General features: G+C 46.7%; 1 protein-coding gene across 4 annotated transcripts; it reads right to left on the bottom strand.

Annotated features, from left to right (window-relative positions):
- Positions 1-2,832: 2,832 nt before the first annotated feature.
- Positions 2,833-27,616, bottom strand: ORC2 (origin recognition complex subunit 2). Of its 4 annotated transcripts, none has more exons than XM_034785975.1 (17): positions 27,512-27,616; positions 26,697-26,797; positions 25,785-25,934; positions 24,724-24,810; positions 23,594-23,686; positions 22,069-22,100; positions 19,927-19,984; positions 18,506-18,687; positions 17,714-17,812; positions 15,628-15,737; positions 13,712-13,844; positions 13,142-13,238; positions 9,867-10,013; positions 8,882-9,053; positions 6,100-6,161; positions 5,209-5,327; positions 2,833-4,233 (listed from the first exon to the last, which is right to left on the bottom strand). In XM_034785975.1, the coding sequence occupies exons 2-17, from the start codon at positions 26,785-26,787 to the stop codon at positions 4,147-4,149; spliced, it is 1,719 nt and encodes a 572-aa protein (XP_034641866.1). In that variant the 5' UTR covers positions 26,788-26,797; positions 27,512-27,616; the 3' UTR covers positions 2,833-4,146. The 4 variants fall into 4 exon arrangements, with proteins under 4 accessions (XP_034641866.1, XP_034641865.1, XP_034641867.1 ...); XM_034785974.1 differs by lacking the exon at positions 27,512-27,616 and adding an exon at positions 27,064-27,154; XM_034785976.1 differs by lacking the exon at positions 27,512-27,616 and having other exon boundaries at positions 26,744-26,877.
- Positions 27,617-27,706: the final 90 nt, after the last annotated feature.

The following is a 27,706-nucleotide window of genomic DNA, read 5'->3' on the forward strand; positions in this document are numbered from 1 at the left end:
TCTCATCTTTATAAAGCAATTTCTTTACCTATGCTACTAACACTGCAGGATTACCTACAGTGAAGTAATGTCTATTTTTCACCATAAATGTTGAGCACTTACTTTATAGTTCAGTAAAGCTTTGAAAATGAAAGGAAACTCTTCGGGTTTCACATGTTTGGACTGTAGACAAGCAGAGAGATATTGATATTCAAACTAAAAATGTTTCCAAGACTTTAAATTAAAATGGACACATCCTTGTTTAGTGCATGTAAGAGACTGGACTTAGTAAAAATAATCTTCTGTTGGAGTTAAAGTTGTTTGAGAGGGTAAGGAATTGGATCAGGAAGCAGTCAGGGTAGCATAGGAGAAACATAGCTGTGTGTGTTTTGGAGGTGCCTGATGATTTATAGATCTTCAAGGCTGGATCAATAGATACCACCTGAGTCGAAGATTGTATTCCTAAGCACTAAGAAATGGAGTGTTTGGAGGTTGTTGTTTTTTTATATAAATACATGTAGGTTCTGATTACATGCTGGTTTGAGCTTTTACCGTGCAGTTGCTTCATGTTTTGAAGCTTATCTCAGCAACCATGAAGGCTAAATACCTTTTTTTTAAATGACAATTGAGCTTTCTTGTGCAATCCTATGTCCAGTAGTAGGGTTTTGAATTAAAACCACCCAGTATCATGACAGCAGGGAAGATGAAGAGTGAATGCCTCCAGCCAGCACTGAGCCTCTCCTGCTATTCTTTCTTTCTATGGCAGGAAGCTGAGACTTAGGCTCATTCCACTTCCCTGAAGCTGGAAACAGTTCTGGTAAATACGGGTCACTTATTTTCACCCTTCTAAAAGCCACCTACCCAAGAACTCTCACACATGGGAATAGTGAAATGTGACTCTGAGCAGTGGAGTTGGAATTCAAACACAGCTGCAGATCCTGTTAAGCCAGAATGATTTTAATGTCCTCAGAAAATAGAGACTAGTGCTTAGTGTAGCAAACAGATGGCCACTAGACTCTGCAAACTAGGCAGGGAGGGGTGATTGGGGATCATGACCCTCTTCACAAGGCAGCAAAGGTGCCTACTGCATTTTCAGTGGAAATCCCAGAGACTAAACTTTCCCTGTGCAATGTGCCTGCTTTCACAACACTAGCTGCAGGTGCTCCACTTGTAATACAGCATCCCTACCATGGCCAGTGGCTTTACAGATCCAATCGGGACCTTCCTCATACATAGTTTGAATATTGTCATATGCATCGCCTTTGTTTGAGGCTCTGAAGAAACTTCACTGACCCAGTTTACGTACAATTCCCTTTAATGTTAATTTCCTCGAGCCTAGACCTTGCACAATCCAGTTCACTAGGCCCTGCCAGCCCACATTGGTTAGAAGTCCATTCTTGGTATTAGGCCACTGTAGTGTGCCTGTGAGCAGTCTGAATACATAGACTTACCATGTCTGCTCAAGTCATGTGAGGGATTTAGCCAGGAATCTTCACTTAGAGAAGTGGAAGCAGGTGGTTAAAGAGTCTCTGCCCTCTAACCAAAGCACTCATTTCATCATTAGTAAAATGTTTTCTGAGGCTTATTTTTTCCTGAACTTTCTTTAGGTAAATGGAACAATTATTGCATTATGCAGTATTGCAGCAGGCTCGGCTGTGTCATATAGACCAGGGGTCGGCAACCTTTCAGAAGTGCTGTACCTGAGTCTTCATTTATTCACTCTAATTTAAGGTTTCACGTGCCAGTCATACATTTTAATGTTTTTAGATGGTCTCTTTCTATAAGTCTATAATATAGAACTAAACTATTGTTGGTATCTAAAGTAAACAAGGTTTTTAAAATGTTTAAGAAGCTTCATTTAAAATTAAATAAAAATGCAGAGCCCCTGGACCCCACAAAGCAGGAAGGGGAATTAAGACTATTAAAGTAGGAGTGGGTCCTTCATTCGAAGTCAATGGGTGCAGAACTGATCCCAAAAAACCTAGAAATTAATTCTGTATTGCAGTAGGTACTAAACGGGCAGCCATTAAGTGACAGGAAATTAATGCACAGCTTAGGCAGTCATTTAATTGTTTTGAGAGGCTCAAATTTAGACATACTGCAGGGATAATTTACCTGAGCCTACATGAGGCAAGAACAGATTCTCTCTCACAGACCCACACCTGTCTGTTAGCAGAAATGCACATCATCCCAGGAAGCCATGCAGCTGGTCTGAAAAGGTTGCCTCACTCCTGACACCTGATTCATTGACATAAAAAAATCTGAATCAATTGAAAGGTTAGGGGTATTACAGCACCACAGTGCTTAGTCCGAGTGAGTTTCAAATCTAGCAAAAAACAGCTGATACTTAACTACACTGAAAGCACATAGTTCCACCTCTATCTTTAATAATAAGGGGTGGGGGTTGTGTACAGCACTGAATTATGTCCCTCCAAAATAGAATTCAGTTCAGTTTTCAGTTCTACAGTAACCTGAGCATCAAGTGGTCTAAGCACAGGACTGAGTATGTGATGGGCACTAAAAAGAAGTCCCTCCCTCCCCTGCTTAGATGGGAGTCACTACCAGGAGTTCTGAGGTCTAGCCCCAGCTGATACTCCTTTGGAGACCTCAGGTAAGTCACAATCTCTGCCTCAGTTCCCCATTGTGATGTTTGTAAATGTTAAGTATTAGTAGTAAAAGGGGGTAGACTTCCCTTTGGATTTTCAGAAACATAAGGTCCTGAGAACATATGGATGAAGTGTGATTTTAAATCCACTTCTTAAGGCAGCCATGCATTGTGTCATCTGCTATAGTGTAGGCAATAATGAAAATGGTGTTTCTGTCATCTATACACCAGGAGATCTGTGAGAGAACTAGAGAACATGAATAAAAGTTTATTTAACAATCTGTCATTCAAAACAGTCATTTATAAGATGGATTGCCACAAGATTAGGCAATAAGTTCAAGTGTCCCTGAAGTCTGACTGGCAGATCGTTTTATGTAGGTGATAGAACTGCAGAGCCTAAACGTGACCTGCAAAGGAAAAAAAATTACATCTGTGCCTCTTTCTTTCTGATATATGGAGAAGGTGCCAAAGTACCCTTACACTCCCATATTAACCACATTTTTTCTTCTACATTAGAAATTCAGATAGAGTCTCTGGTTTTCCTAGAAGGCACTATAGATACTGGAGAACTGGTAGACTAGAACAGATAAATCATGCAGGTGAAACAACACTGGACGTTATTCTTATGCGGACTGTTGGAACATAAAAAAATAAATTTTAATGTAGTGCAAATACCTAAAAAATACCATGGAGAAAAGTGATCTTTGTTGAACTTATCTTCTATTCAGGACCTCCAGAAGTTCTCCAGGAAAGCCAACTTGGACATCCCTGATTTTAAAAAAATACTTTATAGCCTTCTGTACATACCATAAAGCAGGAAAAAGTCACATTGTTTTTCCTTCCCTCCCATTACAGGTCACTTTAGAGCCCTTCCCAGTCACAATTTTCAATACAGATTCCCCCTTGTAAAAAGATTCGGATTTTGGGAAAGCTCCTCTATTCTACTGTCAACATTTCAGCAAAGAGGGAAGGTTTAATAAGTTACCCACAACATTCCAACCCCTTGTTTTTTATGTTCCACTTTTATTCCACTCCACCTGACTTGACTACTCAATGTAGATCACTTGGCATTCTAAAATCTCAGCAACTTCACACACTAGGAGCCCATCGGCTTGACCAATGTGGGGAGTACTGGAAAGCACTGAGCTGTGAAAAATTACTACTCTAGTACAAAATAAAGCTCTGAGCATGGAGTCATTGCATTCCTCAAGTGAACTGCTCCAGCCAAACCTTCCTCTGCAGAGAGGTAATGAGCAGAAGGCACAATCTTACTGAAGAGTTAGTTTTCCTAGTCTGTAAAAGTGGCTGCATAGATATGAAAAAGGCATCACGTGAGCTGGAAGACTAAAAGAATACAAATCTAAACTCAAGAGTAAGATATGTCTTGCATATGAAACTCTACCCAGAACTACTCAAGTAATTAGAACACCAGACTTGGAAAGTGTCACATTTCATTAAGTGGTCCAGTAGCCCATGGTCGAAGGGAGAGCGATCCGAGTTCAGACCCCTCTCCAGCATCCCTTGATAGCAGTTGGTGTAGATGGTTTGGGATTTGAGAGGATTCACATGTCTTCATCCTCTTTTTCTAAGAAATCAGTCAAGGTCCCGTTGTCTACAGGAATTAATAAATACTCCACTCCATCCGTTCCCTGAAAACGGACACACACTGTCAACACAGGACTGTGGCAAAGAAATCGCACTGATGCAAAATGCAACATGAGCCACTAGACAACACCGTTACAAACAGCAGATTCGACACACCAACATGGCCTTATGGTGCCCAGCTAGGTCACTGTTCAGTGGTACTAACTACAATATTAATCCAGGAATATTTCCTTAGCATGGCAACAAGCGAAAAAGCACACTGAAATAATCAGCTCATATCTGGTTTGGGAGACAAACCCCAGAGCTTTAGAAGGCAGCTGACTCAGTTACCCTTGCATATTACACGAGAGAGTGGGAGCAGTCCCTATCCACTTCACTTAAATGACTTATTGCCTCAGGACATAAGAGTATATTTCTTGCAAAAGAGGGACATGGTCTAAAAGTGAAAAGTGGCAACAGGAGTTCTTCAGACATTTATCAGCTATAATGCAGGCAGACATTACAGTACAACTGTGGTTAATCAAAGTTCTTTTATGTTCTCAAGGGTGTAACGTGCCTCTATTCATTCCTCTGATCCAAGTCCCTCAAGGCCAGAGCACTGTTCTTGCTCCCTGTTGCTGAGCCCGTTTGCAGCTAGAAGATCCTCTACACAGTGTTCTGGGTTTGGGAGACCTGGGAATGCAGCCTCGTTGCTGGAGCTGGCTAGCAGTCTCCATTCCGGGGACTCCAAGTACAGACTACAAAGCTTGCTAAATAGTCTATTCTAGTTACCCAAATGCTTCAGATTGCTCCTCGAGATCTTCAGGTAATCAGGGTGCCACTGAATACCCAGAGGAGCTCTGTGTTGTTAAGTAACTAAGCCATGTTGCCCTTTTCTGCAGTCTCTTTCAGTGCTTCAAACAATGTACTTTGGACATAGGTACAGCTCATCTCAGGTAAACTCAACAGCTGCAAGTAGTGAAATAAAAAGTAAGGCCACCAGCTGTAGCCACAGTCAAGATAACAGTTGCCTAGCTCACCCGCTTGGTCCGGATGAGCTTGTGGTCCCTGAATTCTGTCAGCTGAGCCCGAAGAGTCAGGTCACTGTTCACAAGAAAGGCCTCCCGACACCGCTGGTAGAAGTCTTGGAAAGATAGTCCTGGGTATGGAGAGGAGTTAAATAAATCAAGACAGCCAGCATCCAAAGCAGATTCATGTGCTCTGGTAGAGGGCAGAGTTTCTTCCTCTCCTGCAATTCTGAAGGATAGCTTGCACTGCTTGCTCACTATAAAACAGCATTACTGGGACATCCAATTTGGTAAAGTCAAACTTTCAGAGCACTCAAGTGCACAGCCCAGTGTGGGATTCTCTTTCACTGCACAGCTCCTATATTATTGTATCTTTATCTTCCTAGATTAATACTATGCCATTTATTTGCAAATTGCAGAGCACTACAGACATTAACCTGTAGGTATCGTAGGAGGACAAGCCAGGACATAGATTAAGTGGCACTGACTAAGGTCACGCAGCTAGTCAGTGGCAGAAGTGGTAGCAGAACCCAAGAGGTCTTGACTCCTTGTCTCTCCTAATCAATGGATAGCATGTGACAGTCAACTTCTTCCTTGGTTTTGTAACTTAGCCCCACATGAAGGATTTCACTATCAGACTGGGTGACAGTAAGAAGAGATCCTCTGAACTCAGCCACTCATCTGATTTCACGTCACACACCAGAACACGTAGCCCAATGCACAGCACTAGTACAGATGCTCTGTGCTAAACTCACATTCAAGAGCCAGCAGTTTCTGTAAATCTGCTATGGCAACACATGCTAAAATGGGAGAACCCAGCTTCCACCTTGACTGAATGTCAATGGTGCCACATCAGAGGAGAGAGGAAATGCCACGTGCATTCCTACATCAAACACCGGGTACCTGGGTAAGATGGGTTATCCTTGTTCTCCAGATGATACTGGGCCAGCAGTCTGAAAATCCCTCTGTGGGGAAAAAAAATAAAAAGGCCATTACAGAAATGTTAAACAATTTTTCTTGAAGAACAGAGTCTTGTGCGTACACAGCAGATGGAGGAAAAGACTTGCTTTCCGAGAGCCATTCATTTAAATTGGTCCCATTCCTCCATCATGTAAGGGCTACTGATCACTTGGAACCCAAGTTAAACAATCAACTTGAAAAGTGTCAGAAAGCTGATTGTTCTACAGATAAAGTCCAAATTAAGTTATCATTGCATAGAGCAGGGGTGGGCAAACTACAGCCCGTGGGCACACCTGTGGCACCACGGGGCTAAGGCAGGCTCCCTGCCAACCTGGGCCCTGCACCGCTCCCGGAAGTGGCCGGCACCATATCCCTGCGGCCCCGGGATAGGGGGTGGGGCAGAGGGCTCCATGCGCTGTCCTCACCTGCAGACACTGCCCCCTGCAACTCCCATTGGCCGGGAATGGCAAGGTAAACAGCACCAGACTGGAGCCCACACTCCCAACACCTCCTGCACCCTGCACCCCAACCCCCTGCCCTGAGCCCCCTCCCATACTCTGCACCCCTCTCTGCACCCCAACCCCCGCCACACCCCTCCTGCACCCCAACCCCCTGCCCTGAGCCCCCAACGCCCTACAGAGCACCCTCCCTGCACCCTTGCCCTGAGCCCCTTCCTGTACACCACACCCCCTCCCACGCCCCAACCCCCTGCCCCAGCCCTATATTCATGGCCCTGCACGTAATTTCCCCACCCAGATGTGGCCCTTGGGCCAAAAAGTTTGCCCACCCTTGCCATAGAGCCCAAGAGAGAGGACTCAGGAGTACACCCATGTAGTCAACTAATTATTTTATTGTTGCCCACTACAAGCAAGAAATCAAAAATGGCAGATCGTACTGCAATGCAAAGCAATTCTGTAGTTCATACACTGCCTTGCAAAGCCAACCAATATGCTGGTCGTGGAACCTGCCCCTTTCATGCAGTGAGCAATATTCACTGTGAGTTACAGAAATAACAAGCTCGACTTTCTTAGTCAAATAAGATGCTAACACTGAAGTCATTTAGTCAGTCTCTTTTTCCCTGCAGGTTTTCAGATTAAAACTTTGAATTTGTATTTTAAAGGAGTCTGAGCTGGATTTAAGGTGGACAGTTTTAGATGTTGCCATACCCCATCCAAGGGATGGCTGCCAAGACACACACAGGCTTCTCCATGGACAAAAGCAAGCTGTCCGGTATTGTTAGAAACAGTCTGTCTGTGTCTGTAGCCACACACTCTATGTGCAAATGCAGCAGGAAGTGCTATAGAAATTGAGATTGAGTTGTGTCTGTGTGGGGATAGAAGCACCAGTATAGCAAGCCAGATCCTCCATTTTTGATTTGTATGGCAAGATTCTTGGTTGTTAGAATGAAAGGTCTAGTAATCCACCCCAGCATACTAGCTATCTATTTTCTCTAGTGCTGTACATCAGTGGCTCCCATACTATGGTCCATGGACTATTAATGGTCCATGGTGAACTTGCTGGTCTCTTGGTGAGGACTCTACACATTGTCTCCAGCTGCTAAACGGCATAGAAAGCAGCTGCAGATATGCATGTTCCTAAAGTTGCAGTTGCTTACGTAGAAAAGTAACAGCTGCCACAGGAACATTCTGCAATACTGAATGGGCGGGGCAATAATCTCGCTTTAAGAGCTGTCACCTTGCTCCTTCACTATAGGGCACATTTCACTGACGCAAAGAAGTGCTGAGAGAGAAGGTGGAGCTTCTCCCAACTCTTCACCCATCAACGACTCACTAAGCAGTCTGAAGAGGGGCACTTAGCAGAACACGAAATCCAAGTCGTTGTGTAGCCAGACTCTGCTGGCACCCCAATATTTTGCATTCTAAATTTCCTCCAGCTAGACCGAGATCCATGCTGCTGAGAGACAGCCAATGGGAACCTTGCTTTCCAATTATGAGAAAAGAAGCGAGTTGAAGGATGGCGTGTGGTTAAGGAACTGGACTGGGACTCAGGAGATCAGGGTTCAATTCAAGCTCCACCATTGACTTCTTAATGACACCAGGCAAGTCACTTAATCACTCCATGTCTCAGTTCCCCATATGTAGAGCCCTGCGCGATACAAATTTATATCCGTGAATATAAATCAGTATCTGCAGAACCACAACAGTGAAAGGAGCAGAACGTGGGGTCGTCGCTCCCAGGAGCCAGCACCCGGCACCGGGAGTTCCTCCAGCGCCGCTGTACCATTCGCAGCCCTGCCCCCACCCCTGCCCCCTCCACGCAGCTGTCTCTCCCGTTCGGGGGTGTGCACGCCACTTGCACACAAGAGCACAACCAGGCACAGCTGCCTGTAAGCCTGGTGCCCACCCAGTGGGCACGGCCGGGGGCGGTACAGCCACGGTAGAGGAACTGTCGGCGTGGGGCACTGGCTCCTGGGAGCAGTGCCCACGTCCTGCTCCTTTCGCTGCTGTGGTTCCTGCGAGAGCCCTGAGGTTCTGCGGATACCGGTTTATATCCATGGATATAAATTTTTATCCACACAGGGCTCTACCCATATGGAAATTGGGGATGGCAGCCCTGTCTCTCTCACCCTTTTTGTCTCTTTTATCTATATAGAACGTAAGATCTTTGGGACTGAGACTCTCTCTTACTACATGTACACACAGCACCTAGCACAATCTTAACTGGGGCTTCTAGCTGCTAGAACGATAACATGATAGGATCTTACCTTGCATTGGGGGTGAGGCTGTGCAAGACATGCGTTAGGGAGCTCAGAGCCAGAGACCCAGATTGCTGCACTAAGAGCGAGTTCTCATAGGAGGTTTCTTCCAGGTAGGGACTAAAAGTGGTTGTTTCATACCAGAGCCAGTTATAGAGGCTTTGTTTTGCCTGATCCCACACTAGACACATACACACACACACACAAAAGGGAAGAAAGGAGAGACGGTTGCAGATTTAGCTTCTCCCAGTCATACAATATAAACCATCTTAAGGTCTAATGCTTAGTGCAGCAGCACAACCTTAGAGCAGTGGTTCCCAACCTTTCCAGACTACTGTACCCCTGAAGCCCAAGTCCTGCTGTGTGGGGCTGAAGCATGTAACTTAGCTTCACGGGGGCCCCTGGGGTCCCAGGCAATTACCCTGCTTACTACCCCCTAATTGCACTTGCGACCCCTCTAAATCCATCCCATGACCCCTGATCTAGACAAGCTGACATATTCCCTGGAAGACTTCTGTGTACCCCTGTGACATAACCCTGGTTGAGAACCACTGCCTTAGCGAATCCTCACTTACATAGAGCAATATTATTTACCCAGCCATTTACACTCAGAGTGAAACATGTTCCCTGCACCAAAGAATTTACACGCACACTGCACACATCCCCTTTTCCATTCCACTTTCAGTTAGAAACTACAGGATAGCGCCAGTCTGAACAACGTGGTGTTTGAACCAGTGGTTCAGTGAAGCATCAATACTCTATAGCTAATCTGACAGTGATTGGCAGCTATAGTTGTGTGTTTGTACAGCCCCATGGGCAATGGGGCTCCCATCCTGACCATGGTCTCCAGGTGCTAATAGAAAGCTACCTGTACATTATGCACCCACGGAGCAGAGATAAGACAATGCAAGCAATATACACAGTGCATTTAACAATCCCAGAAGGTTGGTTCTTCTGGAAGCACAGTAACGGAAACCAAGGCCCTGGGACTCACTGAGTGGAGCATTGATGTGATCAATGGAGGCGATGAGGTGGATGTTGGGCAGGGATGCTAACTGTGCAAGAATTTGCTGGCTTTTGTCTCCTCTCAACATCTTGCTGTCCAGGTTATGGATGAGGAGATAGAGCTCCAAGGAAGAATCTACAAAGGGGGGAAAAAACAGCAAGGGAACAGTCACTCTAAGGAGCTACACTAAGAGTGAAGAGATTCCATGTTCTCACTGTGGTTTGAGTGCAAGCCAGTCCTGTCAAATCCCCTATGCATGTCCGTCCAGCACTCCAGTGTCAGAGGACTTTGCCTTTCAGGTTACTAGGCCCTGCGGATGCCAATCAGCCTGTATTTCAGGGCATCTGAAATATTTTCTACAAGCTCTTTCCGTAGCTCTCACCACCACTGCAGCTTTCCTTTCATAACCCCCTTTCACTTGCTCATAACTTGTCCAGAAGTTTCTCTTTGGGGCTGAAGCTTTCTATGCCTTTAGTTCTGAGCCTCTACACCAGTGGTTTTCAAACGGCGGGTTGTGACCCAGTACTGGTTCGTGGAACGGAAGGCTCTAGGTCGCGGCAGCATTGGTCAGCACCACCAACCGGGCCGTTAAAAGTCCCATCAGTGGTGCTGCCCGGCTAGTGCTATCTGTTCTGACACCGCGCTATGCCCCAGAAGGGGCCAGCAGCAGGTGTAGCTCCTGGGGGTGGGGGTGCCACAGGGCTCCGCATGCTGCCCCTGCCCCAAGCACTGGCTCCACACTCTCATTGTCCAGGAACCAACCAAAGGAAGCTGGGGGGCGGGGGGCAGAGCTGGATCTGCTGCTGGCCGCTTCCAGGGAGCGGCACGGTCCGCAGTGCCAGGACAGGCAGGAAGCCTGCCTTAGCATCCCCACTGTGCTGTTGACTGGGAGCCGCCCGAGGTAAGCCTGCGCCCCAATCCCCTGCCCCAGCCCTGAGCCCCCCCCAAACTCAGAGCCCCTTCCTGCACCTCAAACCCCTCATCCCCAGCCCCACCCCAGAGCCTGCACACTCATCCCAGAGCCCTGACCCCCTCTCGCACCCCAACCCCCTGCCCCAGCCCAGAGCCCCCTCCCACACCCTGAACCCCTCATTTCCAGCCCCACCCCACAGCCCTCACCCCTGCACCCCAACCCTCTGCCCCAGCCCAGAGCCCCTCCCAAACCCCTCATCCCCAACGACACTGGGTCACGGGCATCAACAATTTTCTTCAACTGGGTCACCAGAAAAAAAAAAAAAAAGTTTGAAAACCACTGTTCTAGACAATATGAATTTATTTTAGGAGCGGGGTTTAAGTACAGATCTGTTCTACTACTTTTGAATTATGCAAGTGAGAGACCAAATAAAACCCGTCCACTCTCAGAGGATCTGATCCAAAGCCCACTGACTTGAACAGAAATCTCTCTCAACATGCCTTTAAAGAGCTCCGTATGGGTATGTCTACACAGCAGCTCAGAGATGTAATTCCCAGTGCAGGTACCCTGTTTCCCCGAAAATAAGACAGTGTCTTATATTAATTTTTGCTCCCAAAGATGCGCTAGGTCTTATTTTTCAGAAATGAAAAATGCCTTATTATCGGTGGATGCCTTATTATCGGGGAGGTCTTATTATCGGGGGGATGCCTTATATTACAACGAGAGGCAAAACTGTAAGTAGGCCTTATTTTCGGAGGATGTCTTATTTTCGGGGAAACAGGGTAGCGGTACACATGCTAACCTGAGCAGAGCAGTGTGGCAGTGGTGGGCAGCTAGCCTGAGCAGGCAAGTACAATCATGCCCAAGCTCCTAGGTATGTACTCCAGGGGCTAGCCCTGGCTGCCACAGAAACTATTTTTAGGTGCTAGCTTGAGCAAAGCTAGGGCCTGTATATCTACCCAAACTGGGAATTGCATCTCCCAGCTGCTGCACAGATGTACTCTGAGACTTATTGACACACAGAATGTAAACGGGCGATCTTTAAAACTTCAAACTTGGCCTGTTGCTGCTAAAGCTGCCAAACAAACAGCTGCTTGGCAAGCCCAGTAAACTCCCAGACAAACCATTAGCCAATTATATATTCTGTTTTGTGCAGAAACCAAGTAGCTACTCAACTGCCCATAGCCCTGGGTTTTCTACAGGGAGACAGCTAGAGTTTAGCACCTGTCATGCTGCATAAGAACAGCTACAATTGGGGGCCTGCCTCCAGCCAGCCAACCTTTCCCCTACCCACTCTCTGTAGGAAAGCACGAAGACACATGAAGGATGAACATTTGAGGAAAAAAAAACAAAAAAGATACAAGAGTCAAGGCTCCAATGGCAACATCACATATGCACAGAAGTAGACACAAAATTTAGCCACCGGGACTATACACATACACAGCATACAGCTATACTGTTACATATGGAACTCGGCAAGCACTCTGTATATATGACATGACCCATTTAACATTGCTTTTGGAACCTGAACTCCCACTTCCTACTTTGTTTGATCAAAACAGCCAGCCACAGAGGGGCCTGCATACATTAAGATACATTGCCAGTCCCTTTCAGTCCATTAGACTTTGTACCGTCAAAGCTCAATCCAATGTCCACTGAAGTCTATGGCAAGCCTCTTAGGCCAGGGTTTTCAAAGGAGCCTAAGGAAGTTCAGCCCCCTACTCCCATTAAATGTCAGTGATATTTGGGCATCTGGGCTCTCTTAGGCTCTTGAAATTTTCACCTCTTGGCTTCAATGGGTATTGTTCAGGCCCTCAGGCAACCAGTCAGAATCTCCTTCTCCCACCCACCCCCATACAAAAAGCTTAGGTTTTACCCTTATTCTGTTCTATCAATGAACTTACAGCTGAGGAGAAATATGGCACAAACTCCTCCAATGAACCAAGTGAAGAGACTAAGCACTCGGTAGAGCAGACATGAGGCTCTCATGCTCATTGTCAGAATGCTCATTTTCTCACCTTGCCTTGGCAAGGTGTCTAAGCTAATATGCTGAAACTGAGGAAAGGGAATGCTGTATTTCCAGGTACTCAATTTCAAGACACCTTCACACATTTCACAACCAAGAAGCCAACACCGTGGTGCACTTATGCATCTATTCAGAGAACTATGTATATTTTCCATGAAGGCCACAAAATCACAAGACGGGAAACAGAACGTCAAGAGTCAACACAAAGATTGCAATTGAGCAAGTGGGAAGTAGATGTGATTTCAAGGAAGACACCAGACTTGCACAAGCTTTTCCAAGATCAGAGAGAGTCTAAGCTTTAGGGCATCTGCTCAGCCTCTTTACCTTCTTTAAATCTTTTCATGATCAAGTCTAACTGATCCATAGGGCTGCGGAAAGTCCCCACATGATCCAGCACCTCCTCTGTTATGGAGTTCAGAATCTGTAACAGAAAAGTGCAAGATCACTATCATCCTGAGGGACTTCTGAGAACTATGGGCTTAACACCAAATCTAAGAGTTGGGCCTTAGCTAACACCAGGGATCTTCACCAATTCCAGCTATCTGTGGCCAGTTGCCAGCATAGCTGCACATGGTGCAAACCCCTAGGGTAGTCAAGGTAAGTCATATTTTCTCCAATTTCAAGCACAGGTAAGTTGTATTGGAGTATGGAGTATGGGATACCTCATCTATACTAGGGAGTTTGCGCTAGTTCAGGTAACTATCCCCAGCGTGGCCAAAGTTTCTTTAAACTCAAGGAGAAGGGAGAATGGGGAATGCTATTCATTGAGGAGTCGGTGTTTAGAGACTGGGAAAGCTTCCTGTGGTCTACACTAAACGTTTTGTATTGGAAGATTTTAGTGGTTGCAGATAACAAGCAGCAAGTTAAAAACCTCACAAGCTCTGTCACACTTACTGATCTCACAGTGATGCTGGGGAAGAAGCCATTGACAACCAGGTGAACAGAATCCCGGAGCAGAGAGGTACGAAACTTCTCCAACAGATCTCTCTTTGAGCCCAGTCCATAAAGCACAATACTGAACCCCAGGCTGCAGCGAAGAGAGCAGATTAAAGGAATCAAACTGACAGGTCCTTTTAGAATCTCACATCTCTGTTTTCATTACATGAAACAATCTGATTCCCTCTCCTCCTACAATCTTACAATTCTGAAGAGTCAATCAAGTCCAGGCTACTTCAGCTTGCAGCCAGCCAGTCCCTCCGTTTGTAGGGGGTTTGAGATGAGCGGGTATGGTGGTTCCATGTAACTAACAGGAGTGAGTATCAGCATGCTCAAGACTTGGGAATTTGCGGTCCTCACACAAAAGGGACACTTGACTGAAGACTATCAGGTCCTCTGAAACAGTGCAGACTAACAGAAATTGCTCACAAAGCCACTGCATAGGCCCCTCCACCAAGCTATTCAGGGACAGTACATTCAGCTTTTCCCATGAATCACAGCAGTTATGAGACAGCAAATGGAAGCCTACCAGTTGCTTCTGATGTGTCTTTTCTAGTCAGGTCAAAGGTCATGATTTCAAAATCAAGGCATGCTATCCTAGTACTGTGGTTTAACCTTTAACTATCCAATGTAGTGAAAGACAGGCAGATACAAGGATGCTTTAGGACACTGCAGATCACTGACCTCTTCTGAGGAGAGGCACAGCATCTAAGGCTCAAAAGAAGAATGATGTGTCCACGAAAGAGGCAAGAGTGGGCCAGATCCCAAGGTGCTGTGCGCAAACAACTCCCATTAACTTCAGTGCAAGCACGACACCTCTCTGGATTTGGCCTAACGAGAATATTTATTGTAAACCTCCCCACACATAGCATCTCCCACCCCCCCACCTGCTTCCTCTGCCTCACCAGCCTGCCATCTTTCTCACACTATCCCATATGCCCGGGACTGTCCCATGAACCATGACACCGCAATTTCCTCCTTGCAGCACATTTTTCGCAAAGCCTTCTAGCACTGATGTCCTCCCATACATCTGCACCTGCCCTCCTCTGAGCTACTAGCCTCTGTATCCTTTGTCCCAGTTAGAATCGAATCCCCTAGAGGCAGGGACCTTGTCTTCTGTAAAGCACCATGGAATCTTATAGCTCTATAAGCAACACCCAGTATTAAATACACCTCTACCCCAATATAATGCTGTCCTGGGGAGCCAAAAAATCTTACCGTGTTATAGGTGAAACCGCATTATATTGAACTTGCTTTGATCCGCTGGAGCGCTGCTTTACTGCGTTATATCAAATTCGTGTTATATCCAGGTAGAGGTGTATAATGGAAGTGTGCCCTGAACCCCACTCTCTCTCTCTCACAAATTGACACAGAATTCGAGCTCCTACAGACCTCAACAGACTCGGCACTTTTCTTCTCGCATCTACTATTAGATCCCTCACGCTAAGAAAGCTCACTATTACACCACTGAAGAAAACCAGATTCTATGGTAAGTGATACTGGCGATTTGCTAACAGACTTGTATGCTCTAAACTGTCTTTCCCCCTTTCCTCATCTACTTGACTGTTTATAAAACATACTAATGAGCACTTAGAGCTCCCATCAACTGGGGACACTTTACACCTCTAAAAACCCTGGCTGTTCAGCTCATAAAGAGTAAATTTTGCACAACTTGTCTCACAAGAGATGCATTACCCAGACTGCGCCCTAAGAAATTACACCTGCTTATCCTGCAACCTCAGCCCTAATTCAGTCAGTGAATCATTCCATTGCCCATCTGTGGGACAATGATTTAAATTAGCAGAGGCTTTCCTGATGGTATGCTGGAGACTAATGTTCACTGTATCTTCTTAGAGGAATCCATAGATACTTACTGTAACTGCAGCATCCATTTGGAAAACAAGGATTCATGCTGTTGGTTTAGTTCCTTCAGTTCAGCAGTGAAGGCAGAGGGAGCCTTGTTCAGGAGGACAAGCAGCGTTTGCTGTGTTTAGAAAGGGAGAATAGGACAGTCATACAGGGTTTAGGGTTGAAGACAATGACTAAACAGGTGTCTAAATGTGTGCCTGGAGTTTGTGACTGAACCCTTATAAACACTGCACTTCTACAGCACCTTCCATTCAAAGATCCAAGTGCTTTACCTGTATTAAATAATTAATTAATTAAACTGCAATACTCCAGTGGGAACAATTAGCCCAAGTTTGCTGATGAGGAAATCAAATGACTTGCCCACTTTTACACAGAAACCTGTGGCCGATCCAAGAACAGGATCAAGGCTGATGCTCAGTCCTGTGTCTTGGTCACACCCCATTCTGCTTCACCTTGCAGCACGTGGGCATGCTGCTACTGAGACAATGGCACATTCCCAGCTTCTTCTGCACCAGCAGCTGGATTTTCTCCACTAAGCATGCTCTGCCAATAATGGATGCACCGAACCAGAGACAATCCCATTAGCACTGGGCAAGACCAGAGTGCCTGTCAATGTGGTTTGCGTTAGTTCAGTTGATTCAGTCACTAAAGGGTTAAAGGCCATGAGATATTAGGTTTAAAGAGAAGACTCCAGAATATTAGAAAACAAACAGGAAAGAATTCACCTGCAGATCAAAACTAGTCTCACCAGAGAAAGTGCTATGAGAAATGTATTACGAATCTGGAGGGCTAGTTCAGGCTTTTAAAAGACATGCCAGAGTCCTGAGATGTAAGCTAGCAGCGCTACTTATAATGTTGGCAACGGAATTGGAACTACTGTAGCATGACACCTATGCAGGCTTCAAATTCTCCAATTAATGCATTCACTTCCCACCCCCATGTGGCAGAAGAGTGTTTACTCTGGAGAGAAAACAGAAGGCAACTGTGCTATTTTGGATAAACACAAAGCTTTCAGAGCATCAAGCTGCCCATTAGTCCCTTTGATATCAGCAGACGATTTAAAACTGCACGTCTGGATTTCCTAATACACAGGAGTGTCCAATTTAACCACCTGGAATCCACCAGAGTTTTCCCTGGGTAATGCATTATGCAGAATCCAGGCAGCAGTCAGTAGGTAATCTGAATGCATGTGTTTTGGTAACATGGAGTTAGACCGATAACCCCAGACACAAAAATCTTATGTATTCACCGAACAGACAGCAGGCACCAACAGTACATATTTCTCCGAGTCCCTGCTCCAGAGGGGCCACCTCTAGGGACAAGGGGATCATTTGCTTTCTGTGTTACGTTCAATCCATGGCCTCTCCACGGGGAGTGTCAACAAGTGGTCCATTTAAGTTTTTTTTTTTAAAAAGCCACCAGAGTTAGATGTCTACTGGGAACCAGATTGGGACAACACTCCTTTTCACACATATACAGAGGCCACCGAATAGCTGTCAGATAGTAACGCTTCGGGCTGCCCCCAACCTGCGTGGGATTTGAACCGCAAACCCAGAGTTGAAATCTTCCCCCACACCATTAATACTCCCCTCAGCTCATCTGGGGGAATAGATGGGTTTTTACTTTTAACAAATTTGTTCACAAAAGGCAGACTTCATTGCTGCCCAGATTGGTAGCAGACTTCATCGCTGCCCTCCATTCGTATCATCCCTTTCAATCTCCCCTGCATTCTGAATTCTAGCGATTGCAACATTCAACCGACCTATTAGCCAGCACCTACTACATACTTCCCTCTTCCCACCCCACTGTTGCTACCACTTTCTCAGCTCCAATGGTGGGAGCACTAGAGCAGAGAAGGCGATAGTTTAACCACTAGGTCACTTGACCCTACTCAGAGCAGCTGTACAATGCATAATAGTTCAAACACCACTGGACTGTTGGCACACTGTCTTCACTAGGGCTCCTGCCACTGATATCACTAGTACAGCTGAACTGGTGGTAGCAACAGGGGGGAATTTCGGGGGGGGGGGGGGATCCACCACAGACAAGACCTTCCATTCTGAAGGCGGTTTCATCCGCTACAAACTTTACCTGATCCAGCTTTCTTTTCTGCAGCTTCTGAAGGGTTCGATCGGAGGTTAGAACTTTGGAACTACTGTGTGCCTCAAAGTATTCTTCTACCAGGTTGCTCTGAAAAGGCAGAGTGCAAGGTCAGTCTCAGGCAGGTTCTGGGGGCTCGCTCTCTCCACCGCCCCCCCCCCCCCCCCCCCCCCAAGGCTCAAATTGCTGTGTTAGGATGCCATTTTACAGCCACACCCGCTCCTCAGTTCAGAGGGGATGGGGTTGAGGAGAAAACAAAGCAGAGATGCCAACCTCATTCTCAGACTTTTAGGAATGTTATGAAAAAGATTTGAGAGGAATTAGGGAGGCTACTTTGACCTCTCTCTCTCCCCCCCACCCATCTGTTGGCAAGGGGGAGGGGCTGAAACCCTACCCCCAAACAGGGAGACAGAGCGTAGGAAAGCTGCCCTCATATACCATCTACAGCCCTTAATTCCTTGGCCAATGTTAGGTCTGGAACTCCTTCTCAGAATAATCCTCCTCCATCACGTTCCTGTTCTCCTCCTCCTGCCACTTCACCCCCGCCATGAGGGTCTGACAGGAGACAAGCCACGGCAATTGTTAGGTGCGGTCTGGGATGCTGGATTCACCCAGCAGCATGTGGTGTTCAAACTGCCCTATGTGGACCCTGCGGGGCTACATTAACATGCTCTAGGTATGTAGAGCGCACTAGCAGGGTGGTGAATCCAGCCCCTCCAACAATCGCTGTCACCAAGCATCTCTGAATCTCTCCTATCAGGGCTGTATTTCCTCCACACTCACCGTCATTTCCTCCTTCAGTTTCTTAGCTGGTGTTTTTTTGGAAGGAGGAGCTGCTCTAGTTTTACTTGGGGTCTTTTGGCCCAATATGACATCACAGGTTTCTTTGTGGTCCTTGTCCTCTTCCTCCTCCTCAGAGCATGAAGCAGAATAGTCACTCTCGCTGTCTGAACGCAAGCTTGGAGCTAAGGGGAAAGCATTTGAGAGCTGGTAATATCTTTTTACAGAGAACCCTTATTACACATTTCCTGCAGCCTAGGTCTCCTCTTACACATTGTCTATCCTCTTCCAAGCATCCAAGTCCTAATCTGGTTTCATAGCCATCATGCTACTCAAAAAAAAATCCATTCTACGTAGACCTGAAAATATGCATACTGCTCTCTTTTCCAATTATTTAGTAAGGCTCTGCAAATTGGCACAAGCCTCTAAGTGTAGCTCTAAAAATGACATTGTGGGATTCCATGTTTCTCTTGAAGACTCTACATCAGTCTATACTAGTAAGAAGAGTTATTCCACCTGCCAGCCCTCCAAACATAAGCTGGGTTCTGTTTGAGAACCCCCAACCTACTTCAATTTACTGTCACATATACACGTGTTAAAACGTGTAAGAACATGCATGCAAATCTCTCCCACACTGATCCTGCACACTTGAAGCCAGCCAATGATTTGAAATCATCTACTATAGATATAGAGTATTAAAATCCCAGCCCCTCTGAAAAGCTTAACAGCTTCTTAAGTCAGTTCAAGTGATTAAGGCTGACGGAAACAAACTCCCAGCCTACAGCAGACAGAGATTAGAGAAGAACCGAATTCCTCACATTTAGTAAAGCATCCGCATACATGGGATTATTCACATGTTTTACCTGCTAAGACAAAGTCACTGAAGTAAGAGATTAGGTGCTGCCACTCACACCCCAACACCTCAGAAACAGTATCTTGCAGTGAAGGAACTATGTATCCCAAACACTGGCTCAGTAAAGATGGCTATTATGCTATTTTGACTTGGGAGTCACTTGAATTCTCTATGCAGACAGCAATGTCCTTGAAGCACCCATGAGGAGATAAAAACATAAGAATGGTCCTACCAGGTCAGACCAAAGGTCCATCTAGCCCAGTATCCTGTCTTTCGACAGTGGCCAGTGCCAGGTGCCCCAGAGGGAATGAACAGAACAGGTAATTATCAAGTGATCCATCCCATTGCTCATTCCCAGCTTCTGGCAAATAGAGGCTAGGGACACCATTCCTGCCCATCCTGGCTAATAGCTATTGATGGACCTATCCTCCATGAATGTATCTAGTTCTTTAGATGGAACTCAGACAGCAGATTGTAAGTAACAGAAACACTAAGATCCACCCTAAGCTTTTACTTATCAATGCTACTGTACTCCTGTAAGCTGGAGCTTACTGCAAATAGTGCTCCTTACCTGTCAATCTCTTCCTGAGTCTGTAAGGTGTTGTGGACACAAATTCATTCTTTTTACTCTGCAAGAGTACAAGTATGTTAGTAAAGTCACACGTGCCCTATCAGTAGCAGCACTTTGCCAGGCAGGGGCCCAGGGTTTCATTTCTGAGCTCTCTCTTTCAGCTGTCAGGGACCTGAGAATGCAGAAGGAAGAAAGATGTGGTTGGGAGAGGGAATTCCTTGTGTCAGGTGACCACGCCGAGCCCTGGGGGAATGGGGAAATCACAACCAGGATGTGGAAAATTCAGAACCCTTTACCCCTGAAGGAGCCACATGGAAGTGATGACAATGGTAACACTTCTGTCAGCCATGATGCGCTAGGTCACATATTCTACTCACCAAAGTCACTTGGGAGTTCCAATAAGCGAGCGACTAGCAAAGCATAGCAGAGCACCCAGAACAGGCTGGCAGGGTTGAGAAGCCCAGCAGCAATGTAATGTGTCTGAGGAGCACTGAGCAGTTGTGTTCAGTCGCTGTTCGCTTAACCCTGTTAAACAGATCGTTTCTGTTTTGTGGGGGAAGGAGGTATGATTACCTCTTATGTCCAAGAGAGTTTAATTTTAGAACACACGAGGTGCAAAGCCACAGCAGAGCCTTTTCATCAAGTTAAACACAATATATTATCAGGACATCAGACAAAGGACTCCTAAGGACAATTTTGCTAAGATATAAAGGCCCTGGAAGGTTTAAAGGCAAGGCCCTGGAAAGTTTCAAGACCTTTTTTTGTAGCTTTGGACCTTGTTAGCACATTTGAAGTGCAGGTTTATTCTTAAAGTGACTATGTACAAATGTCAGTCCAATCATCTGTGCATGTTCAGTTGCATCAATTTACTTTGTGCAATAAGTCTGGGGTTTTGTTTTGTTTTTTGCTTTGTATTCCTGTTAGCAAGCAAAGCCAATACAGATCTGCAAGAGGGAGCTGGGTTCTGCTGCAAAAACTGTAAACCAAGTTCCAATTGCAGATTCTTTATCACCGATAAGTAACCCAGAAAGAGCACAGCCGAACTCAGACTCCAGGTTGAGTTTGCAATAATTAGAACTGTGTAGATCACATGTGGAACCATGATGCCATCTTTTAGACTCACTTTTCAAATTAGAACAGCACTTTAAATATGCTTCAAAGTACACCTCTACCCCGATATAACGCGACCTGAAATAACATGAATTCGGATATAATGTGGTAAAGCAGCGCTCCGGGAGGGAGAGGGGGCGGGACTGCGCACTCTGGTGGATCAAAGCAAGTTCGATATAACACGGTTTCACCTATAACGCGGTAAGGTTTTTTGGCTCCTGAGGACAGCGTTATATCGGGGTAGAAATGTACTGCACACACCTACAGCACGGTGCTATATAAGCAATCATTCACTGGAGTCTGGTCCCTATCTATTTCCCAGCATTCACTTCATGAACTCCCCCAGGGGCAGTCCTGCCCTGATGCAACCTCAGCAGACTTGCCAAGGCCTAACTGAATTACGGAGACTAAACTACCCTCTTACCTCTAGGCTGTCCATCTAGTTCAGAGTTAAAACAAGTAGGTGGGGCAGCGTAGAGGAAAGCTGGCATTGCTGCTGCATGAAGTTTGCCTGTTTCGTACTGTACCCGAGGAGGACTTCAGTCTCATCACTCTTTCCCCAGCATTACAGTTCCATTATTACTAGTGGACACTAAAGTGACCAAATGCTAATGAGTCACCACTGTTTGCAGCATTTCTGGAGCACTGACATTCTCCAGTCCTAAAATTTATACAATTTCCTCCAGCAAGTTTTACAAGCTGCTGGAAAGCTAAGCATTTAACTGCATATTAAAGGAATGTCAAACATGTCCAGTTGCGTGAGGCAAGGGAACCATCTCTCACTCATGCTAATTAGTCTGTCAAACCTACTGATCTGCGCGTTCACTCTAAAGCCCATAAATCCAAGATCCTCATTTGCGGCGGTTCCAGTGTTCATTTAAACCCTTCCCTGCCTGCTTCAAAATGGAGACATCTGCATTGTGAAAAATCTAGGGAGGTGCCGGGTGGGGAGAGGCTCTTCAAGCCCCAACCCCCATGACAATCAGATGGTTTGTGTTTTAAAATAAGATCAAGCAAAAAGCAGTCACTCACCTTCAGCTGGGGTTTGTTCGAAGCAGAGTACTCTGTAAAGCAAACGAAACAATGAAAGTACCATATATTTCCAGCACTGCCAGCTCCTACAAACATGGGCACAAGATGCTCATGTTTCCCCAAGTAAGAAATGCAGGCATCCGCTCTCAGTGTCTCAGAGATAGTGTCCCTGCATGTTAACTTTCTGGCCAGTCACCCTCATGGGCGCAAGGGGCAGCAACCCGCAGCTGCCCCAGAGGGGGGAATACGCCCCACGAAAGGGGCGGTGGTGCTACCACCACTGGTGGCTTTAGCCAGGGTCCATGGGTACTGGGGACTGACAGGAAACCTCGAGTGAGCAGGAAGGGGGTAAGGGTTTAGGGGGAGTGGGGAAGGATGGGGACAGCAAGCGAGGCTATTCTCCATGTCTAGTCCAGCAAGGAGCTGTGGTGTGGGACAGGAGGGGGAGCCTGAGCCAACCCTGCGGTAGGGGTGTCCAGTTCTTGCACTCCAGCCATTGCAGCTTGGAGCAAGTAACTGCCTCCCAGGACCCCTAGGGAGGAGGGAAGCAGGGCTGGCTGTGAGGCATGGAGAGGAGGAGCAGGGCTGGCTGTGAGGCATGGAGGAGGAGGAGCAGGGCTGGCTGTGAGGCATGGAGGAGGAGGAGCAGGGCTGGCTGTGAGGCATGGAGGAGGAGGAGCAGGGCTGGCTGTGGTATAATGCACCCATTGAACTGGAGAGCTATCATGGGGAGGTGCTAAACAAGCACATCTCCAGGCTGGTCTGTCCCTGTCCCTCTCCTGCTCTGGGGCTGCACCAACCAGCTCCAGACATCATTGGAGAACACAAGTCAGGGCCTTCCTGCTAGGGTTGGAATGCAGCAAAGGATGTTTCTTCTCCCTCCTCCCGTAGCACTCAAACAATGACATAGCATAGGCCATGTGTTAACAGACTGATTGCTTCCTGGACCACTCTCCTCCCCTTCAAGCTCACACACTAATCCAGGTTAAAACTCCTAAGCCAACAGGTAGGTAAGGGTGAGGATCTGGGCCCTGTTTATTCCAAAGGCCAGCTTGCCATGCCTTCTTTGTTGCGAGACGTGCCACTAGGTGTCTAGCACTGATGCTCCATTCTCTCTGCTCCCTAGGCAGCACTCCCTGCATATTCTATGCCCCAGTGCACCTGTACAGGGGTTGCCAGTCTAGTCCTTCACAGTCCTCATTAGCCCTGATTTAAAGAATACTCAAGTGAAGCGTATGCAGCCAAGTCAGAGGAGTTTCTCAGCTGACTCAACGTTGCTGTGCATTGCAGCAGCAGAAGGGAGATGCAAACACATTCTTCTCTAAGCCAGTAGGGAAAAAAACCCAATAAAACAGCATGATCCACAAGAGAACTAGAGCACCAGGCAGACTAAGCGGCACTAACTCTGGAATATCAAGTATGCTGGGAGTTGGACCCTGAACGCCAACCTGCTTAATTGCCATTTGTGCTGGGATACACCTGCTAGCTACTTTCCTCCAATTCACCAAAGCTTCTCAGAACTTACTCTTGCTGCTTTGAGGGGTGCAGGCTGGCTTCTCAGGATACTCAGAGGAATCAAACGTTACATTCCTCCCTGGTGTCTGGGCTAGTTCAGAGGCTTTAAATAAAAGAGAATAGTTTCAAAACGTGATAGGCACAAAACTCACACTGGACAGCTGTGGATTTGTCACAGTGACACACAGAGTTCTTTGTCCAAAGTAATCTCTTACATATTAACCCCATTTCCCAACCTTTTCAAGGAGCTGCACCAGATATTTCCCTTCTTTCTCTACCTTTGTGAGTAAATTTAGTACTCGTGAAAGGTTCTTCAAGACTACACTCTTCTGCTGATCCACAAGACAGGTACAGAGTTAGCCTGACCTACGTGTCACCCTCATGGAGGGGCCACCCGTGGAGGTGAGAGAATATTTTAGTCATGACACTTGGTCCTCTGTCTGAGGCTGCTGAACTGGACTCTGTGGTAATGGCTTATGTGTTGAGATCATCAGTCCACTGGGAACTGGACTAAACTCACATTTTATTGACTCCCTTCTGATAATTATCAGTGTGGGTTGGATTTGAACTGGTGATTTGAATGCAAAAGGCTATGAATTGCAATAACAGTGTTGAGAATCTAAACTTCACTCAGTTCACTCAACTAAGACTTCAGCTTTACCAGCCAGAATCTCCCATTCCACTTGGCTTGTTCTAACCCACAACAGAGCTCGAAATGTTCCAAACTTCACACTCCGCCTGCAAGACTAAAGGATGGATCAGCTCAGACTCTGCTGTGGGATTATGGCACGCACAGTGGAACAGGAGACACAACAAAGGTTCAGCATTACAGTAAGGGAAACCCAGAGCACCAGTGGTTAAAGCCTGAATTACTGGTGACACAATACAGTGGATGTGAACCTCTGCATTAACACATACAGAAAGGGGACCACTATAACATGAGAGCTGCCATTACAGAAGAAGCAGTCACCAATATGTCCAAATCCCGAGCTTCTGTTTCTCAAAACTTTTGATCTAAAGCCATTCGTAAGACACCAAAAATAGTACTTTTAAAATACAAGTAAATTATGTATGGAGGCTGCCAGACTAAGATTCCAGGAAGAGTTTATCCACCTGGTAATACCGAAAAGGAAAACATACCCAGCTCTGCCATCTTGCCAGAACGTTTTGGAGTCTGGAACGAGTAAATTTTACCACCACCTGCACTGGGGCCATTTCTCAAGGAATCTGTTAGAAAACACATAAGAATGGCCATACTGGGTGAGACCGAAGGCCTATCTAGCCCGTCTTCCAAGAGTGTCCAATGCCAGGTGCCCCCAAGGGAATGAACAGAACAGGTAATCATCAAGTGATCCATCTTTCCCAGCTTCTGGCAAACAGAGACTAGGGACACCATCCCTGCCCACCCTGGCTAATAGCCATTGATAGAACTATCTTCCATGAATTTATCTAGTTCTTTTTTGAACCCTGTTATAGTCTTGGCCTTCACAACATCCTCTGGCAAGGAGCGCACAGTCAACCTGTGGAACTGTGTGAAGAAATACTTCCTTTTGTTTGTTTTAAACCTGCTGCCTATAATTTCATTTGGTGACCCTCTAGTTCTTGTATTTTGAAGAGTAAATAATACTTCCTTATTTACTTTCTCCCCAGTCATGATTTTATAGACCTCTTTCGTATCCCCCGCTTAGTTGTCTCTTTTCTAAGTTGAAAAGTCCCAGTCTTATTAATCTCTCCTCATACGGAAGCCATTCCATACCCCTAATCATTTTTGTTGCCCTTTCCTGAACCTTTTCCAATTTCAATATATCTTTTTTAGATGGGGCAACCACCATCTGCACGCAGTATTCAAGACGTGGGCATACCATGGATTTATACAGAGACAACATGATATTCTATTATCTATCCCTTTCTTAATGATTTCTTAGTCATGGATACATAAAAATCACTGACATATTCCTGAGCCATGGGCGTCAAGACTAACACTTTATCATTGGACTTGAAAGGGCTGTTTATGTTATGGAAGTGGAAAAAAGCCCACAATCAGTCCAAGAACCATTAGAACTCAACCACATACTGCCAAAGTTTGTGGTCACTGGGCATCACTCCCTGAAGCCAAACAATTGTTTGCCAAACAACCCCACCACTTACATGTTACAGGAGTTTTCTGAATTAGACACATGCTATATCTTCCCCAGAAATACCTTCAGCACATGCCCCCAAAACAGCCACATAGTTCTGCTCTTCCATGATCTCCTGGGCCTCATCATCATCATCAGAAATGTTCTCAAGTTTCTTCACAAATCTCTTTACATTGAGCGCAAGTTGAGCTCTGTCCTTCCGAACTTTAACACCTAGAATCACAACCACAAAACCGTAACTTCTGATAAGCTAATGTAATTATTGATTAATGGTATTGTAGTAGTACCTCGGAGCAACCCCCTTTCTCACGCCCCCTCAGAGTTTTACTAGGGGCTGTACAAATAGAATAAAAACCACAGACCCCGTCTCAAATGCTTACAATTTAAGTAACCAAAGCTGCAGTGAAGGTCTCTGGCTTTTAACAATCATATGGAAACTCAAGACAGCACCTGTCCCAACTGCCAAACACTGATTTGGAACGGATCTGGAACTGAGACATTAACATGGCTGTTTTTTGTTTCATAGCTACTTCTAAATTTCATACCAAGTTCTCAATATCCATATAAGTGATGCCATCAGTGCAATTCTGAAGTGTTAACTGCCACTGCAGAGTTGCACATATCAGGATTTGAGTCCCATAAAGTCTAAAGAGATCACACACACCACCATAAAAAGATACCCCAAGCCACGTTTTTACAAGGAGATGCTCACACGACATTACCGCTGCTGGGAATATGCAAATTATTAACATTCAAAATTTTAAGGAGCAACTAGTGATTTTAGGTACCTCAGTTTCCAGATACTTAAAGAGGCCTAGTTATCAGGAAGTGCTGAGCACTTGCTTTCTGAGCAATCAGACCCCTCCAAGATGAAGTTGGGCACCCAGAGGCTACCATCATTTTGACAACCCTGACCCTTGATACATTTCAATATCTACAAAACAAGGTGCCTGTTTACACTTAAACCACTAGTACCTCCGTTATCAGAAATGTGCTTCAGAACATCTTCATCTGCCACAAACCTGGCTTCCAGGACCTGGTTTCTCTTTAACTCCAGCTGACTCATAGCAGACAACCTGCAATGCCAACAAGCGTTAACTAGGCACGCGGCCAGGCACTGCTCACCCCTCAGAGCACAACGCAAACCGCAGCTATGCACCCCCCTTTCCGGACAGTAAAGCACCACGTGCACCCGCCCGCCACAGCCGCCTTACAGCCCGGGGCTGTGCACGGAGACTTTGCAAAGGGGGAGCCCGGCCCCCAGCTGCCCGCGGAACTGGAGGCGGAGGCTGCAGCTGCCTCGAGCCCCGCCCCCAAGTCCCGCCCCGCCCCCGCGGCTCACAGCAGGCTCCAAGGCGGGTGGCAGCGGAACGAGCCGGAACGAGGTGCATCCTTCCGGGCTCTGGGCCGCACAACGCGAATCTACCGCCCAACCAGGGGGGGCAACAGGGGGCGGGGACTGCGCTGCACCAATAGGAAACGCAGCTGCGCGAGATCGATCTTCCCGCCAGCAAATCAACATCGCCTCTGGCTGGCCCCTTCCGCCCGTCCCAGGAGGTATCGCCCTCAACCAACCAATACAGGGGCGTGGCCAAGAAGGTGTCCCGCCCCCAGACTCCTCCCCCTTCTAGCTCCTGAGCGGAGGCGCCGAGAGCCCTCGGCTAGGGGGAGGGGCGCGCGAGCCGGGCACGCACCGCGTCCGCACGGCCCCTGGGTAAGGCGGGCCTAGGCCATGGGCGGGAGCCAGGGCCCACGGCTCTGAAGCGTCCCGCCCCGCGCCACTGACTCACTGCTGAGCCGGGGATGGTGGGGCCGCGTCTCCTCCCCTGTCCTCGGGGCTGCGTCCGGGGCGCGCCGGCGTCACCACACAAACAGCTCCCGCTCCCGCTCCCAGGACGTGTCGTCACACCGGCCCCTTTGTAAGGCCGGAACAAGCGCCCAACGGGCAGGGCCCCCGGCGCCTTGTGTAATTGCGGGGGGGCCCC

Source organism: Trachemys scripta, chromosome 11, assembly GCF_013100865.1.
Source record: "Trachemys scripta elegans isolate TJP31775 chromosome 11, CAS_Tse_1.0, whole genome shotgun sequence".
Taxonomy (NCBI): Eukaryota; Metazoa; Chordata; order Testudines; family Emydidae; genus Trachemys; species Trachemys scripta.